This window comes from Diabrotica virgifera, chromosome 9 (assembly GCF_917563875.1).
Source record: "Diabrotica virgifera virgifera chromosome 9, PGI_DIABVI_V3a".
Lineage (NCBI taxonomy): Eukaryota > Metazoa > Arthropoda > Insecta > Coleoptera > Chrysomelidae > Diabrotica > Diabrotica virgifera.
Genome location: NC_065451.1, coordinates 176,944,099 through 176,961,473, shown reverse-complemented (window position 1 = coordinate 176,961,473; position 17,375 = coordinate 176,944,099). Strand labels below are relative to the sequence as shown.

The 17,375-nt window shown below is 35.5% G+C and overlaps 1 protein-coding gene across 1 annotated transcript in view; it reads left to right on the top strand.

Annotated features, from left to right (window-relative positions):
* Positions 1-17,375, top strand: part of LOC114333145 (titin) — a 96,349-nt gene that overhangs the window by 51,718 nt on the left and 27,256 nt on the right. The window contains exons 6-7 of the mRNA XM_050660763.1: positions 10-3,720; positions 9,917-10,483. Of these exons, the coding sequence (XP_050516720.1) occupies positions 10-3,720; positions 9,917-10,483 (4,278 nt within the window). The remainder of the gene's footprint in view (positions 1-9; positions 3,721-9,916; positions 10,484-17,375) is intronic.

Below are 17,375 nucleotides of genomic sequence, written 5' to 3'. Positions count from 1 at the left end.
CAAAGAAAGAGAAGGACCTGACAGCTAAACCTGAAAGCAAAGATTTCTCTAAGATAGAAACCGACCGCTTGCAGGATAGTAAAAAATCAAAAGAAGAGAGTGGTAGTTTCTTTGGTCTGTTTTCAAAGAAAACCAAACCTCAAGAAAAAGACAAAAGCATTGAAGAAGAAATTCCGCACAAGCTGTCTACCGAAGTCCTTCAAAACATGAAACAAAGTTCTGACTTCCTAGATACAGAAGTGAAGGTTTATCATGATGTACGACCAGAACTAGACAAAAGTTTTACAGATGATAATTTCAAACCAGTCACACTGTCACCCATCGATACTTCGTTTACATTAACTACAGAAACTACTAAACATGAAGACCACATTAAACATGAAAGACACATCAAAACAGAAGAAACCCAAAAATCAAGTCAGTACACCACAGATGAAGCATTTGCAGAAACTTTAGCAGATGAAAGTCCAAAAAGAACGATCACTACTACAGTTACCAAACAAGAAATACCACACGGAGAAAGAACAACGAAAGTAAAGACGGAAGTGCTAACAGGCACAATTCAGTTATCTCCCGACGTATTGAACGATATTGAAAAATTAGAAAAAGAAATTAACATGAAGTTGGAAGAACTAAGAAAACAAACAGATTCTACCGATGACCTCAGGAAGCAACCTCCTCATACTCCTCATTCTGGTGGTGTGATAATCCCAGAAGTTTCAACGGAAGTTACATCTTACACACTCGAAAAACCAATGGTCAAAACAGAGCTTACCAGTAGTCAAGAATTGTTTGGTAAAAAACTTCCTTCTGAACTTCCTGATTCTCCTCTTCCGGGTAAAATTTCAGAGTTGTCATTCGATCAACCGCCACCAAGAGACGGAAAACTGTCCAGTGAAACGCTCAAACATATGCAAGATAGCCACAGCTTTCTAGTGACTGAACTAGAAAATTATGACGATGGAAAGTTAGAAATTGTTACTGATCTTGATGAAGACCCCAAAGTTAAGTCTTCAGGATTGTTTGGAATATTTAGTAAAAAAGATAAATCTGAAAGCCCTAAAATAGCAAAAAGGAAATTAAAAAAGCCAAAAGAGAAGTCTGTAGAAGAAGAAAAAGTTGGATTTTTAGATAAATTAGGTCGAAAACTAACGGGTGCCAAATACGACGTTGAGGAAGCTGCGAAGAGTATGAATGAATCTGGTACTGAAATTTTGAGAAAAACAGATGATACATTAGACTCTACAGCCGCTGCCGTCTCTACAACAATCGATACTGTAGAAACCAAAGTAGAAAAAGAATTTAAAAAGGACAAAGAATTAGTAAAACAAAAACATGAAGCTGTATCTGAACAAGTAAGAGATACAGTTGACAGTTTATCAAAAGAAACTAACAAAATACAACAAACTGTTACAACTAAAATTCAAGAAACAGATCAGAAAATAGCAGACACTAAACAACATGCCAAAGAAGTCGTTAGTGATGCAGAAAGAAAACTTAAAGAAGAAGACAAAGTAATTAAGCAAGAAGTTTCAACAACGGTAAAACAAGCAGAAAGTAAAATTGGTGAAGTGATACAAGAAGGAAAAGACTCAGCAGAAAAATTAAGTAAAAAGACAACAGGTTTTTTTAGTAAAATGGCCGGAAAAAGTGAAGAAGATAAAAAAGTAGAAAAGGAGAAAAAAGACAAAAAGGGTAAAAGATCTCCAGGTTTCTTATCGAAATTGGGTGGTAAAAGCAAAGAGGTATCATTCGAGCAGCCAGAAGCTACAATTATAACCGAAAAACCTATTCCAGCTCAACCAGAAATAACCATAAAAGTTGATGACGTCTCAAAAACACAAAGTTTAATTGAATCAGAATCAGAAACATTTTCCCATGATTTAATGAAGAGCTTTGATGAAAAATTAGAGCATGTTAAAGAGAAACATGATGATATTGAAAAGAAGGCAAAAGATGAAATGAAAGAATTTGAAACAAGAACTGAAAATATTAAGCGAGGCGTATCAGATATTGCACACAAACAAACTGTGACAATAACTAGCACAGAAAAACAGTTAAGAGAAAAATCTGATACTTTTGAAAAGAAAATCGACGAAAAGTTCAGCGAAACCATGAAACTGTCTGAAGAACTATCAAAGAAACCTAAAGAAATTAGTAAAAAGGTAACAACAGTTTCCGAAAAAATAATTGAAACTCAGCGGAAGCAAATAGAAGCTGATGTGAGTCTTCTCGAGGACGATATAGACAAACAGACTAGAGAAGCTAAGGAAAAACTTAGCGACGATATAATCTATGTCCAAAAGGCAATCAAAATAGAAAAAAGCAAACTTGGTGATATGCCGAAAGACTTTGGCAAAAAAGTTGAAAAGAAAGTTGAAGGTGTTGAAGTAGGAATAGCTTCAACTGTTCAAAACGTAGAAGATGCTGCAAAAACGTCTAAACCTGTACCAGAATCTCCAAAAGAAATTATAAAACAAATTGATGACTCAGTTGTTATCATTAAGAAAGGTTTAGATCAGTTAGAAAAGACAGAAACTGGTGTTAGGGAAGAAACCACTAAAATAAAAGAAGTAACAGAACCAGTTTTTTCTAGCATAGAAGCCACTATAGAGCAAGCAAAAGACACCATAAACGCAAGTAAAGATTTTCCTGATAAACTAGGAAGTGACTTAGCAGGTGCAAAGGAAGAAACTGGCAGGAAATATGACATAGGATCTTTCCATCAACTATCCGATATTCAACAAAAGACTCTGAACTTTTTGGACTCTGAAAGTCAAAGACAGGATGATTCTAGAATGAGTCGAGCAGTTTCGGATTATGGTACGACGTTAAAAGCAGGTGCAGAGGAAGGCTCTAGGAAAATTTCTGAAGCTAACATCGATTTATCAAATTTATCAAGCGAAAGTGAAGAATTAATAAAAAATGAAAAAACGAGGTCATATGTGACGTCGCCAACTTTGACCAGAAGAACGTTGTCGGCGAAAATAACTAAAGGAGGAAGACCGCAAGTAGTAGAAATCACTTACGATTCTTCTTTAGACAGTAGTTCTAGTAGTAGTTCTTATATAGTAACTGAGCCAGATGACGTAAGACAAAAGAAAACTCTTTTCCACATAGAGTCTGAAGAGGGTGATTTGAGCTCTAAGACAGATAGAGAAAGAAGAGATAGTAGTAGTTCTAACGTATTAGAGACTTTAACAGAAAGTAGAATAGAAAGCTTACTGAGCGATTTAACTAAAGACTTAGATGATTCGACAAAACCTATACAGATCGTGTTGAAAAAAGAAGAACAACGACTAGAAGAGCACAAGAAGGAATCCCAAGCCGAGGTAGATATAATAGAAAAGAAATTGCGTGACTTAGACAGAGCTTTAGATTCATTAGAACAAGTAGAAATAGTAGAACAAACAGAGGAACGAGGGGATGCACGTGTAGAGAAAAAACTTCGAAGGGTAGAACGCAAATTCGAAAGAATGGCATCAGAAGTCCTCGAAACAGAATCGAAAGAAGGCAAAAAAGTGCAATTGACCAGCCCGGAGATCGAAGGTAAACGAGAGAGTGCCTACCAAACCTTGGTATCGCAGCTTAGCACAGAAGAGATCAGTGACTTCCAAAAAGAGTACAGCCACTTATGGGACGAACACACGTTCTCGAAGAGCAGTGATCGAGAATCAAAAACTCCTGACAGCCAAGCGGATGCGCAAGAACTTCCACAAGGTAGATGTTAGATGTTGCTTTACCGAATCTTTTCTTCTCACATAACCATTTTTCACGCCTAAGTAGAATGTTTATTAACACTAAGTTTAAGACCCTTCTCCAAAGTTTAAGGATCAAAGCATGCTGTCTAATCAGTTGTACCGTCCTCCCCACCAAATAGAGCTGCAAACATATCGGGACGCACCCTAAGAGCCCGTTCACATGACAGGCGTTCAACGCGCGTTTTCATAACGCGCGATTACAACTGCATACATACTACTTGAGACCGTTCACATGCTAACGTGCGTTTTGACATGTAAACGGCCTCAAATAAAATGTGTGGAGTTGTAATCGTGCGTTATCAAAACAAGCGTTATGAAAACTGTCATGTGAGCGGGTCCTTATTTTAGGATTACGTCAAATATTATTTATCACTAAAAATTTCTCCCTTTTAATTACTAACAAATGCATTGGCTTAACAGTATTCAGTCTCTGGATAAATTTGTTTCATATCTTTAAATCGTTAGAAACCAGCAAAATAAGCTATAACCTTCTTTAATAGCTCTACGGAGGCTTATAAACCACGAACAAGTAGTATAATTTTTCATAAAATGTATCAGCAAATATTTTGATGTAACGTTTCCTTTAGGTGACATTTAACATATGACGTTTGACAGATAACATGTGACGTTTGACAGTTTATTTCAATGGCATGCGGAACTTATGACGTGGCAGAATACAAATATAGAACAGTGGATGTACTAATAATTTATTGTAACTTTTTTATAAAAGGTACAATTGTCACTTTTTTATTTATTTTAAACAATATCCGTTAACGTTAAACTTGGTGTGTTTATTCAGTCCATATTTGGACAATTCACTATAAACAAACTTTTTGCAGTATTCAACTTCTAGTGAAAGCAAAATTCTTCATTTCTTACGGCTAATTCTTATGTCTTTAGAGCAGATCATGTGTTACATTTCATTTTTATAAATTTTCCTGAAACAATTTTTTCTTTCTTCTTCCTCATTTTCGTTCCACTTTCGTTGGTATAACCAGTTGCATCAACTCATATTTTTCATTTCGTAGTATGTGACAACAAAAGTCATCATCATCATCACGTAGCGCTACAACCATAGGTGGGTCCTGGCTGACTGTACAACTTTCTTCCAATTTGTTCGATCTTCCATCAACTTAGGGTCAAATGGGATGTTCATTTTTCGGAGATCTGCTTGGATGTTATCTTTCCATCGCATTCTGGGACGTCCGAGTGGTCTTTTGCCTGTAGGAATCTCCTCCCATACCAGTCTTACAAGTCTCTCGTTATGAAGTCTGTGCACGTGGCCTGCCTATCTTAGTCGCTGTTATTTAATTTCTTGGACAACATCGGTGTCATTGTAAAGTTCTTTTAATTCGAAGTTGGTTCTAATGCTGTACTGGTTTGTGTTAATGTCGTGGTGAGGTCCGAAAATTTTTCTAAGTATTTTTCGTTCAAAACGTCTGAGCTTTTCTTCGTTTGATTTGGTCATGGTCCACGTTTCGCAACCATATGTTAGTACAGATCTGACGATGGATTTATAGATTTTGATCTTGGAACTTCTTGTAAGATTTTTTGATTTTATAAGCTTATCCAGTGCGAATAGACAGCGATTTTCTGATTGGATTCTGTCTTCAGTAACATCGTTGTCAGCTGTGATTACGGCCCCCAGATACTTAAAACGTTGTACTCTTTCGAAATTGAAGGTGTTTACCGTCATATTTTGTCCTATCCTGTCTCTTCGTATTGTTTTATTTTTATTATTATATATACGGGGTGTCATATCGGCTGACGCCGCATCCCCACACCTAACCGCCATCTATTTCTATCCTGGGCATCTTCCTCTTCCAAATCTCGGTGTTCCATGGCCTTCCTTATCGTGTCATTCCAGGATAGTCTTGGTCTTCCCCTTTTCTTCCTACCTGGGGGTTTCCATTTCAGGAGTTTCTTTGGCCATCGTTGGTCGTCCATTCTAAGTAAGTGACCGAACCATTTTAGGCTTCTTCTCTCGAGCCTGTCTACCGCTGTATCGTGTGCCTGCATCCTTCTTCTTATTTCTTCGTTACGTATTCTGTCCAATCGGGAGATTCCAGCACCGTGTTCTATTTATACACATATATTTCGTCTTCTCTTCATTAATCCTCAGCCCTACTTCGCTTGTTGCTCCTTCCACCTTGTTGAAAATGGCTTTTGTGGATAGGATGGAGTCTCCAACGAGATCAATGTCATCTGCGTAAACTAGTAATAACTTGGGACCTTGAACCGATAGCAGTTCTGTTTTTATTTCTGCCGACCTCATGGCTTTCTCTAATACAAGGTTAAAAAGTAGTAGAGATAACGCATCACCCTGTTTGAGTCCACTGTTGATTTCGAAGCTGTCAGACAGTTTATTATTTACACGTACTTTTGATATTCCACCCTCCATACAGACTTTAGTCATCCGAATGAGTTTCTTTGGTATTGAGAACTCCGCCATGGCATTCCATACTTGGCTTCTTTCTACGCTGGCATATGCCTGTCGAAAGTCTATGAAGAGATTGTGTATGGGTCTGTTATACTCCCATCCCTCTTTTAGAAGCTGTCTCAGCATGAATAGTTGATCTATTGTGGATCTGTTTGCCCTAAAACCGACTTGATATTCTCCTAGGACATTTTCAGCATAAGGGGTTAGTCTACTAAGAATGATGTTTGAGAGGATTTTATATGCCGTGATTAAGAGTGAAATTCCTCTGTAATTCGCGCATTTTGTTTTGTCCCCTTTTCTATGTGACAAAAGTAGCTCATTTTGATTTCCTTCATAGTGTTATTTCTTGTCCTTTTTCTTTTCGTTTATCTTTCTTAATGTTTCCGTGTTGTGTCCATTATATTTTTCACATTCTTCGATACCACCACATCTCAAAGCTGGCAAGTCTTTTCCAGTTGCGTCCATAATTTTCCAGGCTTGAACTTCGTATAAAAGGACAGAAAATATCTAGAATTCCATTTTTTTATTTCACAATACTGCTTTCATCTTATTGAAAGCGCTTCTGGCCATCTCAGTGCGTGGTTTTATTTGGTCCCATTTTTCATTTAGCTCACATCCCAAGTAATTGTACCTGGGTACTTTCTCTAAAGCTGTTCGTTTAACGTAGATTGTTTCGTATTCAATGTTGTTCTTACTGACAATCATGATTTTTGTTCTTCTTTTGTGTTCAGTGCCATTCTATACCTCTCGCAGTACTGCATAGAGCAATCAAGCATAATTTGCAGACCCTCTTTGCTGTACGCAAGGAGTATTCTATCGTCTGCATTTCTAAGATTATTCACTACTATTTCGTTAATTGATATGCCTTCATTGATGTCTTCTAGTGCCTCTCCAAACACCTCTTCTGAACACATATTAAAAAGTAGAGGGGATAGTATACATCCTTGTCGTACTTTTCTTCTTATATTGTCGTATTATGGTTATCTGATGCCATCATCATCATCATCCAGCCTTCTGCATGCAAAGTTGAACATAGGCCTCCCCTAATTTCTTCCAGTTTTGTCGGTCTTGGGGTTCCTGCAACCAATTCCCAGCAATCCTTTTGACGTCGTCTGTTCATCGTGTAGGTGGTCTACCTCTACTTCTTTTGTCTGCTCGAGGTCTTCAGACTGTAGTTTTTTGGGTCCACCTCCCGTCCTTCATTCTGGTTATATGGCCCGCCCAATTCCACTTCAGCCATGCTACTCGCTCTATGACATCTGTAACGCCTGTCCTTCTGATTTCCTCATTTCTGACCCTGTCCTTGAGAGTCAGTCCAAGTAGTGACCGTTCCATTCTTCTTTGGGCCACTCTAAGTTTGGTTGCTGTGCCCTGGGTTAACGATAAGGTTTCGGCGCCGTAAGTCATGACTGGAAGCACACATTGGTTGAACGTCTTCTTTTTCAAATAATTTGGCATGTTGCTCTTGAAGATGTCTGATAGAGCTCCATATGCGGCCCATGCTTTCTGATATGGGTTGTAATAATTCTCACATCCTGATCATTTCTTCCTGTGTTACTTAATGTTTTCAAGCCTTCTCTGTTATCTTTTGTTGAAGGCTTTCTCAAAGTCAACTAGAATAGGAATACGTCAACGTTGACATCTCGACACATGGACAGGTATCCTGTTGTTATATCGTCTAGGTTTCTGTAGACACGTTCATATATCTCACGCAAGAAGATTTTTCTACCTCTTAGTCTATTGTCTTCATTCTTTCGATTCTCCAAATAGCTCTTTTGTGTATTCTTATTTATCAAATATTGTAGTATTTGTTATTATAAATTCTGCAGATAGCATTTTCTTGTATCAAATACTTAAGGCTGCAATAAAAAACATCAAAAACGTCTTCTTTTTCAAATAATTTTTCATGTTGCTCTTGTAGATGTCTGATAGAGCTCCATATGCGGCCCATGCTTTCTGATATGGGTTGTAATAATTCTCACATCCTGCTCATTTATTCCTGTCTTACGTAATGTTTTCAAGCCTTCTCTGTTATCTTTTGTGGAAGGCTTTCTCAAAGTCAACTAGAATAGGAATACGTCAACGTTGACATCTCGACACATGGACAGGTATCCTGTTGTTATATCGTCTAGGTTTCTGTAGACACGTTCATATATCTCACGCAAGAAGATTTTTCTACCTCTTAGTCTATTGTCTTCATTCTTTCGATTCTCCAAATAGCTCTTTTGTGTATTCTTATTTATCAAATATTGTAGTATTTGTGATTATAAATTCTGCAGATAGCATTTTCTTGTATCAAATACTTAAGGCTGCAATAAAAAACATCAAAAACGTCTTCTTTTTCAAATAATTTTTCATGTTGCTCTTGTAGATGTCTGATAGAGCTCCATATGCGGCCCATGCTTTCTGATATGGGTTGTAATAATTCTCACATCCTGCTCATTTATTCCTGTCTTACGTAATGTTTTCAAGCCTTCTCTGTTATCTTTTGTTGAAGGCTTTCTCAAAGTCAACTAGAATAGGAATACGTCAACGTTGACATCTCGACACATGGACAGGTATCCTGTTGTTATATCGTCTAGGTTTCTGTAGACACGTTCATATATCTCACGCAAGAAGATTTTTCTACCTCTTAGTCTATTGTCTTCATTCTTTCGATTCTCCAAATAGCTCTTTTGTGTATTCTTATTTATCAAATATTGTAGTATTTGTGATTATAAATTCTGCAGATAGCATTTTCTTGTATCAAATACTTAAGGCTGCAATAAAAAACATCAAAAACGTCTTCTTTTTCAAATAATTTTTCATGTTGCTCTTGTAGATGTCTGATAGTGCTCCATATGCGGCCCATGCTTTCTGATATGGGTTGTAATAATTCTCACATCCTGATCATTTATTCCTGTCTTACGTAATGTTTTCAAGCCTTCTCTGTTATCTTTTGTTGAAGGCTTTCTCAAAAGTCAACTAGAATAGGAATACGTCAACGTTGACATCTCGACACCAGTCTATAAGTGTTAGTATAGTAAGTAATACCTCTCTAGTGCCAAAGCCTTTTCTAAATCGAAATTGGTTTCCTGTTGTTCTATCGTCTAGGTTTCTGTAGACACGTTCATATATCTCTCGCAAGAAGATTTTTCTACCTCTTGGTTCTATTGTCTCCATTCTTTCGTCGTCTTCAAATAGCTCTTTTATGTAGTCTTATATCAGATATTGTAGTATTTGTGAGTATAAATTCTGCAGATTCTTGTTTCAAATACTTGATGCTGCAATAAAAAACATTATCATCATCACGTAGCGCTACAACCCTGGGTGGGTCCTAGCTGACTGTACAACTTTTTTCCAATTTGCTCGGTCTTCCATCAACCCAGGGTCAAATGGAATGTTCATTTTCCGGGGATCTGCTTGGATGTTATCTATCTATCGCGTTCTGGGATTTGCGAGTGGTCTTTTGCCTGTAGGAATCTCCTCCCAGAAGTCTCTCGTTATAAAGTCTACGCACGTGGCCTGCCCATCTTAGTCGCGGTGATTTAATTTCTTGGACAATATCGGCGCCATTGTAGAGAGAATAACGTGTGGTATCTTAATGATTATAGTTTTGTCAATCCAATGCAAGTAAATTTTTGACATAATCCTGAAATCTTCGCCATTAGTGGAATATCGTTCATCGCCAAGTCAAAATTTCATCAACCGTTTACCGATAATAATATTCCCGTAGGTGAAATAGTTTATATGGGCCCAGTCACTTTAAACAAAGATCATACGATAAACAAAGCCGGTATAGAAGTAGACGTGATCCCTATCATGCGTAGTCCCTGCCCATCCCCGAAACCCAGAAGGAAAAAAACCAAAACGACCAGAAGATCTAGATCCGCCTTGGGATACTACAGAAGCGATAAAGTACGAGAAGACGAAAGAGGTAGCTTGCCCAACCTAAAATGTTCGTCAGTTAAGGGTTCCCTCCTCGATATCGTGATGGAGATGGATCCTAAGACATTCTTAAGTACTCAGTCATTGATAAGTGGTGAAGCTAGGTCTTTGGGCAGTACAGATTATATCCCTAAAGGAACTATAATGAAGGCAGTAGTAAACTGGTTAGAAAAATCAAGTCCGTTTAGTTCTATGGATAATATCGATAAAAGAAGCGTGACAAGTATTCCCGATATGATGGACACTAGTGTTTCTTTATTTGAAGATGACTTAGAATCGACCGACGAAAGATCTGTCTCTAGGTCCGAATGTGTAGTACCAGATATTAACGTTCAGTTTGAAAATGAAGAACAAGGTAATTAGTGAGAGTGTGTGTGACACTTAGAACCGAAAGAGACAAGCCACTCTGCAGCGCTACTGAGTGGATCCGCAAAGTGGCTAAACAGGCGATTTTGTAGCCCTAATGATTTTGTAATGGACGCCACAGTGGCGAGGATCGGTGACAGTGACTGGCCTCTTGGCCGATCCTCGCTGATGTGGCGTCCATTACAAAATCATTGGGGCTACAAAATCGCCTGTTTAAGCCACTTTGTGGATCCACAGAGTCGCACTGCAGAGTAGTTCGTCTGTTTCTGCGCTTAGACGATCCGTTGCTAGGTAAAAACTTTGTTAAATAATTAGATCTTAGAACCGATAGATGACCGGGCCCGATATGTTTGGATTTGTTTTGTTTTTTTTTTTGAAGTTAGTCTAATGGCGATTAAATAATTTAAAAAAATAGTTGTGAATGCAGTGATTAGTCGAGAACATCAAAATATTTTTTATAGACATTTTGGTTCCATCGCTTTATGTTTTGTTTTTGGTATAGATTGTTCTACCTCATGCACTTAATAATTTTGCTATTTTTGCAATAGTTTTTGTTTTATAACAAATTTAAAAAAAAATAGTATATTATACACGCACCAAAAAGTTATACAGTGCTTTTCAGAGATAAAACTATCTTAAATAACTTTTGAACCACTGATTTTTAGAAAAAGCGCAAAAATACGTCAAATAATATTTGAAAGGGGAGACATTATGCCATATTTAAACTTTCTGCGAAAGGCACCCTCTCACCACCAGTATCATCCCTTAATTTTTATTTTATATTTGGATTCTCCTTTGCGTGCTGATTTCAAAAATGTATAATACAGTCGGCTTAAAGAGATTAGTTTATGAGATAGATAATTTTAACAAGATAGTATCTCTCTCACCTTAATCGACTGTAAGAAAATGTAGCATAATTGAAACTTTTTAAATATTTAGTACCTTCAAAAAGTTTTTATGGAGATCCAAGGTGGCCAACATTAATAATTGGGTAAGAAACAAAAGAATAGAATGGAATGACCACATAAGCCGAATGACAAGAAATATAGTAGTAAGGACAGCGAGAGTCGGTTCCCCAATGGGAAGACGATCAGTGGGAAGACCACGAAAACGATGGAACGACAACTTACTAGAGGCACATTGAAAAAACAGGCAGAGTCATGTCTACACAAAAAGAAGAAGAATAAAAAGAAGAAGTAGAAGAAGAAAAAGTTTTTGAGGTAGTAAAAATAGTAAGGTTAAATAATTAAAAAGTTTAAATTATGCTACAACCTATTTTGTATGCTACAACCTGAAATCAGCACAAAAAGGATAATCCAAATATAAAATAAAAAAGGGGGAAAATAATTTGAAAAAAATTAAGGGGTGATACTGGGGGTGAGAGGGTGCCTTTCCCAGCAAGCTTAAATATGGCATAATTTCTCCCCCTTCAAATATTATTTGACTTGTTTTTGCGTTTTTCCAAAAAATCAGTGGTTCAAAAGTTATTTAAGGTGGATAGTTTTATATGAAAAGTACTGTATTCAAAAATACTGTAAAAGTGCTGTTTCATTATAGTCCAGTTTATGACCATTTCCCGTATAATTTTCTGAACCAATTTTATGCAACTTTCATCTTTATATTTTTTTCTGAAAGTTTATACTTTTCGACTTTTATAAGTTTATAAATTTCAATTTTTTAACAAAAGGGAACACTTTCAAACCGTTTTTTTTTTTAATTACTGAAAAAGTATGTATTTTATCAAAAAAAAACTTTCTTAAAAGTAGCGCATAAAAAACAAAGAGAATAGTGGATTTATGCTGTCTGTAGCAATAATACAAGTGAAGAAATAGCTTATTCGCGAAATTGTTGCATTCGTAGTTCTTTAACTTCTCCTGTGTGTGGAGTGGAAATTGAAACTATGTAATCATCATTACAACCTAACTGTAGCTAATCCCATATAAACAGACCTTGAAAAGTATTGACTTTAAAAAAAATTATAGAACAAAATATGCTTAAAATTAGTTAATATATTAATTCCGGTCCAAATCAATGAAGGCTGAGAAAATTATAGTCACTCTGTATTTTACATTCGTTGACTGGACTATTTCTTTGATCGTCAGACACAAACAGAATTCGTAAATACTACACATACCTTCGTAATTATACAAAATGAACTAATAGGGCAGAGTCTGCAGAGTTTAAACCTTCCGACTATTATAATGTTTAACTGAAAAATCCAGGGTTAGTTTTGTCTTGTTATATACTATAGACAAGGCGAAAACGGCGGGTTCGTTGGGAAAAATATTTACATGAGATTTTTTTGCATAATTACATTCGTGAGACATCCCAGAATAAGGTTCAAGAAGTCGCCCACGTGAAAAGTGGGCCAGATTTTTTTTTAAATTAAAAGCCAAAAATTTTTAAAGCCAAAATTAATATTTTTGGCCCGGACAATTTTTTGTAGGTTTTTTCGACCATTCTGAATAAAAAAGGTCTCTTATAATTTTTCTCTAAAGTTGATCGTTTTTGAGTTATAAGCGACCATTTTTTTGGACCATTCTGGATAAAAAAGGTCTCTTATAATTTTTCTCTAAAGTTTATCGTTTTCGAGTTACATATAAGCACTTTAAAATTGAAAAAAACGAAAAATGGCGATTTTCAAGGCTTAATAACTCGGTTAAAAGTTATTATTATGAAAGTCAGAAAGTGACTAAATTAAAGTTTAATGCCCCCCCCCCCCCTACAAGATCCCGAAGAAATTTTTGTCATTATTTTATTACTAAGCTGTTATTTTAAGTAATAATATTGAGCGCCATGCACGTGGTAGCCGGCCGTAAATGTGAGTGTGAGAGAGATGCCACTCCGGCAGTCCAATTGTGCATCTTACTTGCACTCACATTTACGGCCGCCTACCACGTGCATGGCGCTCAATAGTATTACTTAAAAATAACAGCTTAGTAATAAAATAATGACAAAAATTTCTTCGGTATCTTGTAGGGGGGCATTAAACTTTGATTTAGTCACTTTCTGGCTTTCATAATAATAACTTTTAACCGAGTTATTAAGCCTTGAAAATCGCCATTTTTCGTTTTTTTTTTTAATTTCAAATTGCTTATAACTCGAAAACGATCAACTTTAGAGAAAAATTATAAGAGACCTTTTTTATTCAGAATGGTCGAAAAAAGCTACAAAAAATTGTCCGGGCCAAAATATTGATTTTTGCAATTTGATTAAAAAAATTGTTAAAAAAATTTTGGCCCACTTTTCACGTGGGCGACTTCTTGAACCTTATTCTGGGATGTCTCACGAATGTAATTATGCAAAAAAATCTCATGGGAATATTTTTCCCAACGAACCCGCCGTTTTCGCCTTGTCTACTAAGAAAAATAAACAAATAGGTATGTCTCATGTAATAAACTCAATATAATTATATCTTTTAAGGGTACCAAAAACAGCCAACCTAGTGGAATATTAAGGATTAAAGAGAAATATACCAAAGCGGTTGAATAAATAGTCCAGTTGGACTAAAAAAAGGTCTAACCTTGCATATCAAGCTTCGCCAAATTTTATTTTTCTAACCTTTAGAAGTCGATAGGAGTAGGTGTAAATTTAAAATCCCGACTGAATTCTACCGCCGTGTTAGCCGCCATCTTGAACTTAAAGAAAAACCGTTTTTACTCAATATCTCCGCCATTTAATATGTATTTCACATTATACATATTTTTAGATCTACGAAAAATTATAGCAATAACAGAGAAGAATATCATAAAGTATATACATAGGAAACTAACTAGTGGAAACACATAAAATCTGATTTACTTAGTTGGTAGTAAACCGCCCATATTTTATGTTAGATACCTCTATAATGAATTTATTTTGGTGTTCTGTGTCCCTCGCTACCATTCACATTATTTTTTGTTATCTGATGGAAACTATATGACTTATGTTTCGCTTTAGATTTGTTTTACTTGCATGAATTGTACACAGACTCTCATCCAAAATTACAAAGTGAGCACTTTGGCAAACTTTGGCTTGTTATATCTGTTTTGATTTGGTTTACTTTTTTTTTGTTTTGTTTTTCTGTCCTTTCATGTTCCTTTTTCAGTTCAGTAGCAATTAATTTTGATGTCTTTAATTTGTTCCCACGGTAAGTGTGGTGTGATACGAAGTTGTTACCTACCTTCTTTTAAACGAATATGCCTATACAGGGTGTTTCCGTTTGCGTGTTCATTTCACCACAGCGCGGTTTTGACATAGACACGAAAACGGCAAGACATATTTGATTAGAAACTAGTGTTGATTTGAAAGAGCTAACCCCCCAAACTACGTACAGGTTTCGATTGTACCGAAACATGCGGCGTTGAAATGCTATATATCAGTGCTAAGTAGGCATATTCTACTACGTCTGTTCGTTTCACGTGTTGTTTATTAATTTGCATTTATACAAAAAGCATTTTCAAATAAATATATTTATACTACTTCAAAATTCAAAAAATTTTACGCCATTATTTTTTATAAATCGGCTCGGTACTACCAGTAACTCCTACATACCTACCATAAAAAATTATTTTTTGTTTTCATAGATCCAACGAATGATAATTGTTTGGTTAAATATGCCATTTTGCATAAAATTGGTATATAGGTAGTATTGGTAGTAAAGATTCGATTTATAAATAAAAATTTTTGAATTTTGTAGTAGTAGAAAACACAAATACATTTATTTGACTTTTCTTACAAATGCAAATTGATAAACAACACATGAAACGAATAGACGTAGTACTACGCACTGGTATGTAGCATTCCAACGCCGCATGTTTCAGTACAACCCCGTGTGTAGTTCGGAGTTTCGGTAAAAACCTTTCAAATCAACAGTTGTTTGGAACCAAATATGTCTTGCCGTTTCCGTGTCTATTTATAAACTGCGCTGTCGTGAAGTGAACACGCAAACGGAAATACGCTGCCTGTACAGGGTGATTCATTAATAATTGGAAATATTTGAACTGTAGATTCCTGGGCTCAAAATATTAAGGTTTAACCCAAATCACTTAAATAAAATATGGCACCTTACTGAGTTATTTAAAAAAATTAAATTTATTTAACATATCCTTGTCATATTTGGCAGGAAGTGTAGGTACTGCACACCCTACGAAATTATGTTAAATAAACGTTTCTGGCTACTACCAGAGGCGTACGACAGGGAATAGTGAATGGCTGACCCTTCCCGAATTGTTCCCCACTGACGGAATTGCTATTTTAATGCAATTTTTTTATTCTCCTATACCTTCTATATAAATAATATACTCTCCATTCATAACGATAAAGTCATTATTTTTCGAGATATTTGAAATTAAAAATGCACCGACGCAGTTACTTTGGTTAATGTAGGTATTAATTATGTCATTGTTTTTGGGTCATAAGATTACATTTATTACGCAAATGAATTTTTAATCGCTAATGATATTTATAATATCGCTAACAAAAAACATAATGATATTTATTGAAATTTCTTCAAACGAATAGATGCACTCAACATTTAAAAACAAATTGTTGTCCTAAAAACAACCAATTTCTTACAATCTAAATAAAAGAACAATTTTAAAAACACTAAATCATCAAAAAACACATTTTTTGTCTGATCAACAGTTAGAATGTGTTTTTTGATATTTCCGTGTTATTAAAATTGTTCTTTTATATAGATTACAAGAAAACGGTTATTTTTAGAACCCCAATTTGTTTTTAAATCTTTAATACATATACAGTAGACTCGCGATTATCCGAGTCTCGGTCACCCGAGCCCCTCGGTTAACCGAGGCAAAAGTCATAACAGGTGAGTTACAATTTTCAACCTTGACGCAACATCGCCGCCTCAAAATCAAAAAGAGGAATAAAGCTTATGCAAAATCAAAGACTTTTTTAAACGGTAATATTGATAAGGTAAATGTTTTTATCTTTTATAGACAGTACTGTATTAATTTTGTCATTAAAATATCCACAGTTATGATTATTTACGTGTTTTTCTATCAATATAACCAATCTCAGTGTTAACCGAGTTTTTCCGTATCCGAGGTAGTCACGGTCCCAGTTACCTCGGATAATCGCGAGTCTACTGTATTTGTTTTAAGAAATTTCAATAAATACATTATGTTTTTTGTTAGTAGCGATTAAAAATTCGTTTGCGTAATAAATACAATCTTGTGGGCCAAAAACACAATTATTAATGCCTACATTAGTCTTATAGAGAGTATATTATTTACATAGAAAGTATTGGAAAATTGGAAAAGTGTACTAAAATAGCAATTCCGCCAGTGGCCAGGATTGGCAAGGATCAACCAGTAACTTTCCTCTGTTGTACGCCTCTGATAGTAGCCAGAAACGATTATTTAACAAAATTTAGTAGGGTGTACAGTATCTACACTTCCTGCCAAGTATGACAAGGATATGATAAATGATTTTAAAGTACTGGATACAAATAGTTTTTAAATTTTTAAATAAAACACTCTGTAACTTAGTAAAGAGCTACATTTTATTTTAGTTATTTGGGTTAACCCTCCATATTTTGGGACCAGGAATCTACAGTTAAAATATTTCTAATTATTAATGAAACACCTGTATGTACTATTTGGCTTAAAGGATATTAAAATCACATTTTTGTTGTACTGCTAGTGTTCCCCCTAATAGTCCAGGGGGACAGCTAGGGGTTACCGTGGCCTTTTTATTCTGATGTGTCCATCCAATTTTTTTATGTAATTTCAATCCGGGTGGTCAAAAAATTGTTAAAAACAGTTCAATTGTTTATTAAGTTTGTTTAAATAATTTATTAAGGCTCTATCTCGTAAACTAAAAGAAGAAATTTTCGAATAAAATTTGTTCCTTAAAAGACAAATAAAGAAAATGGCGTT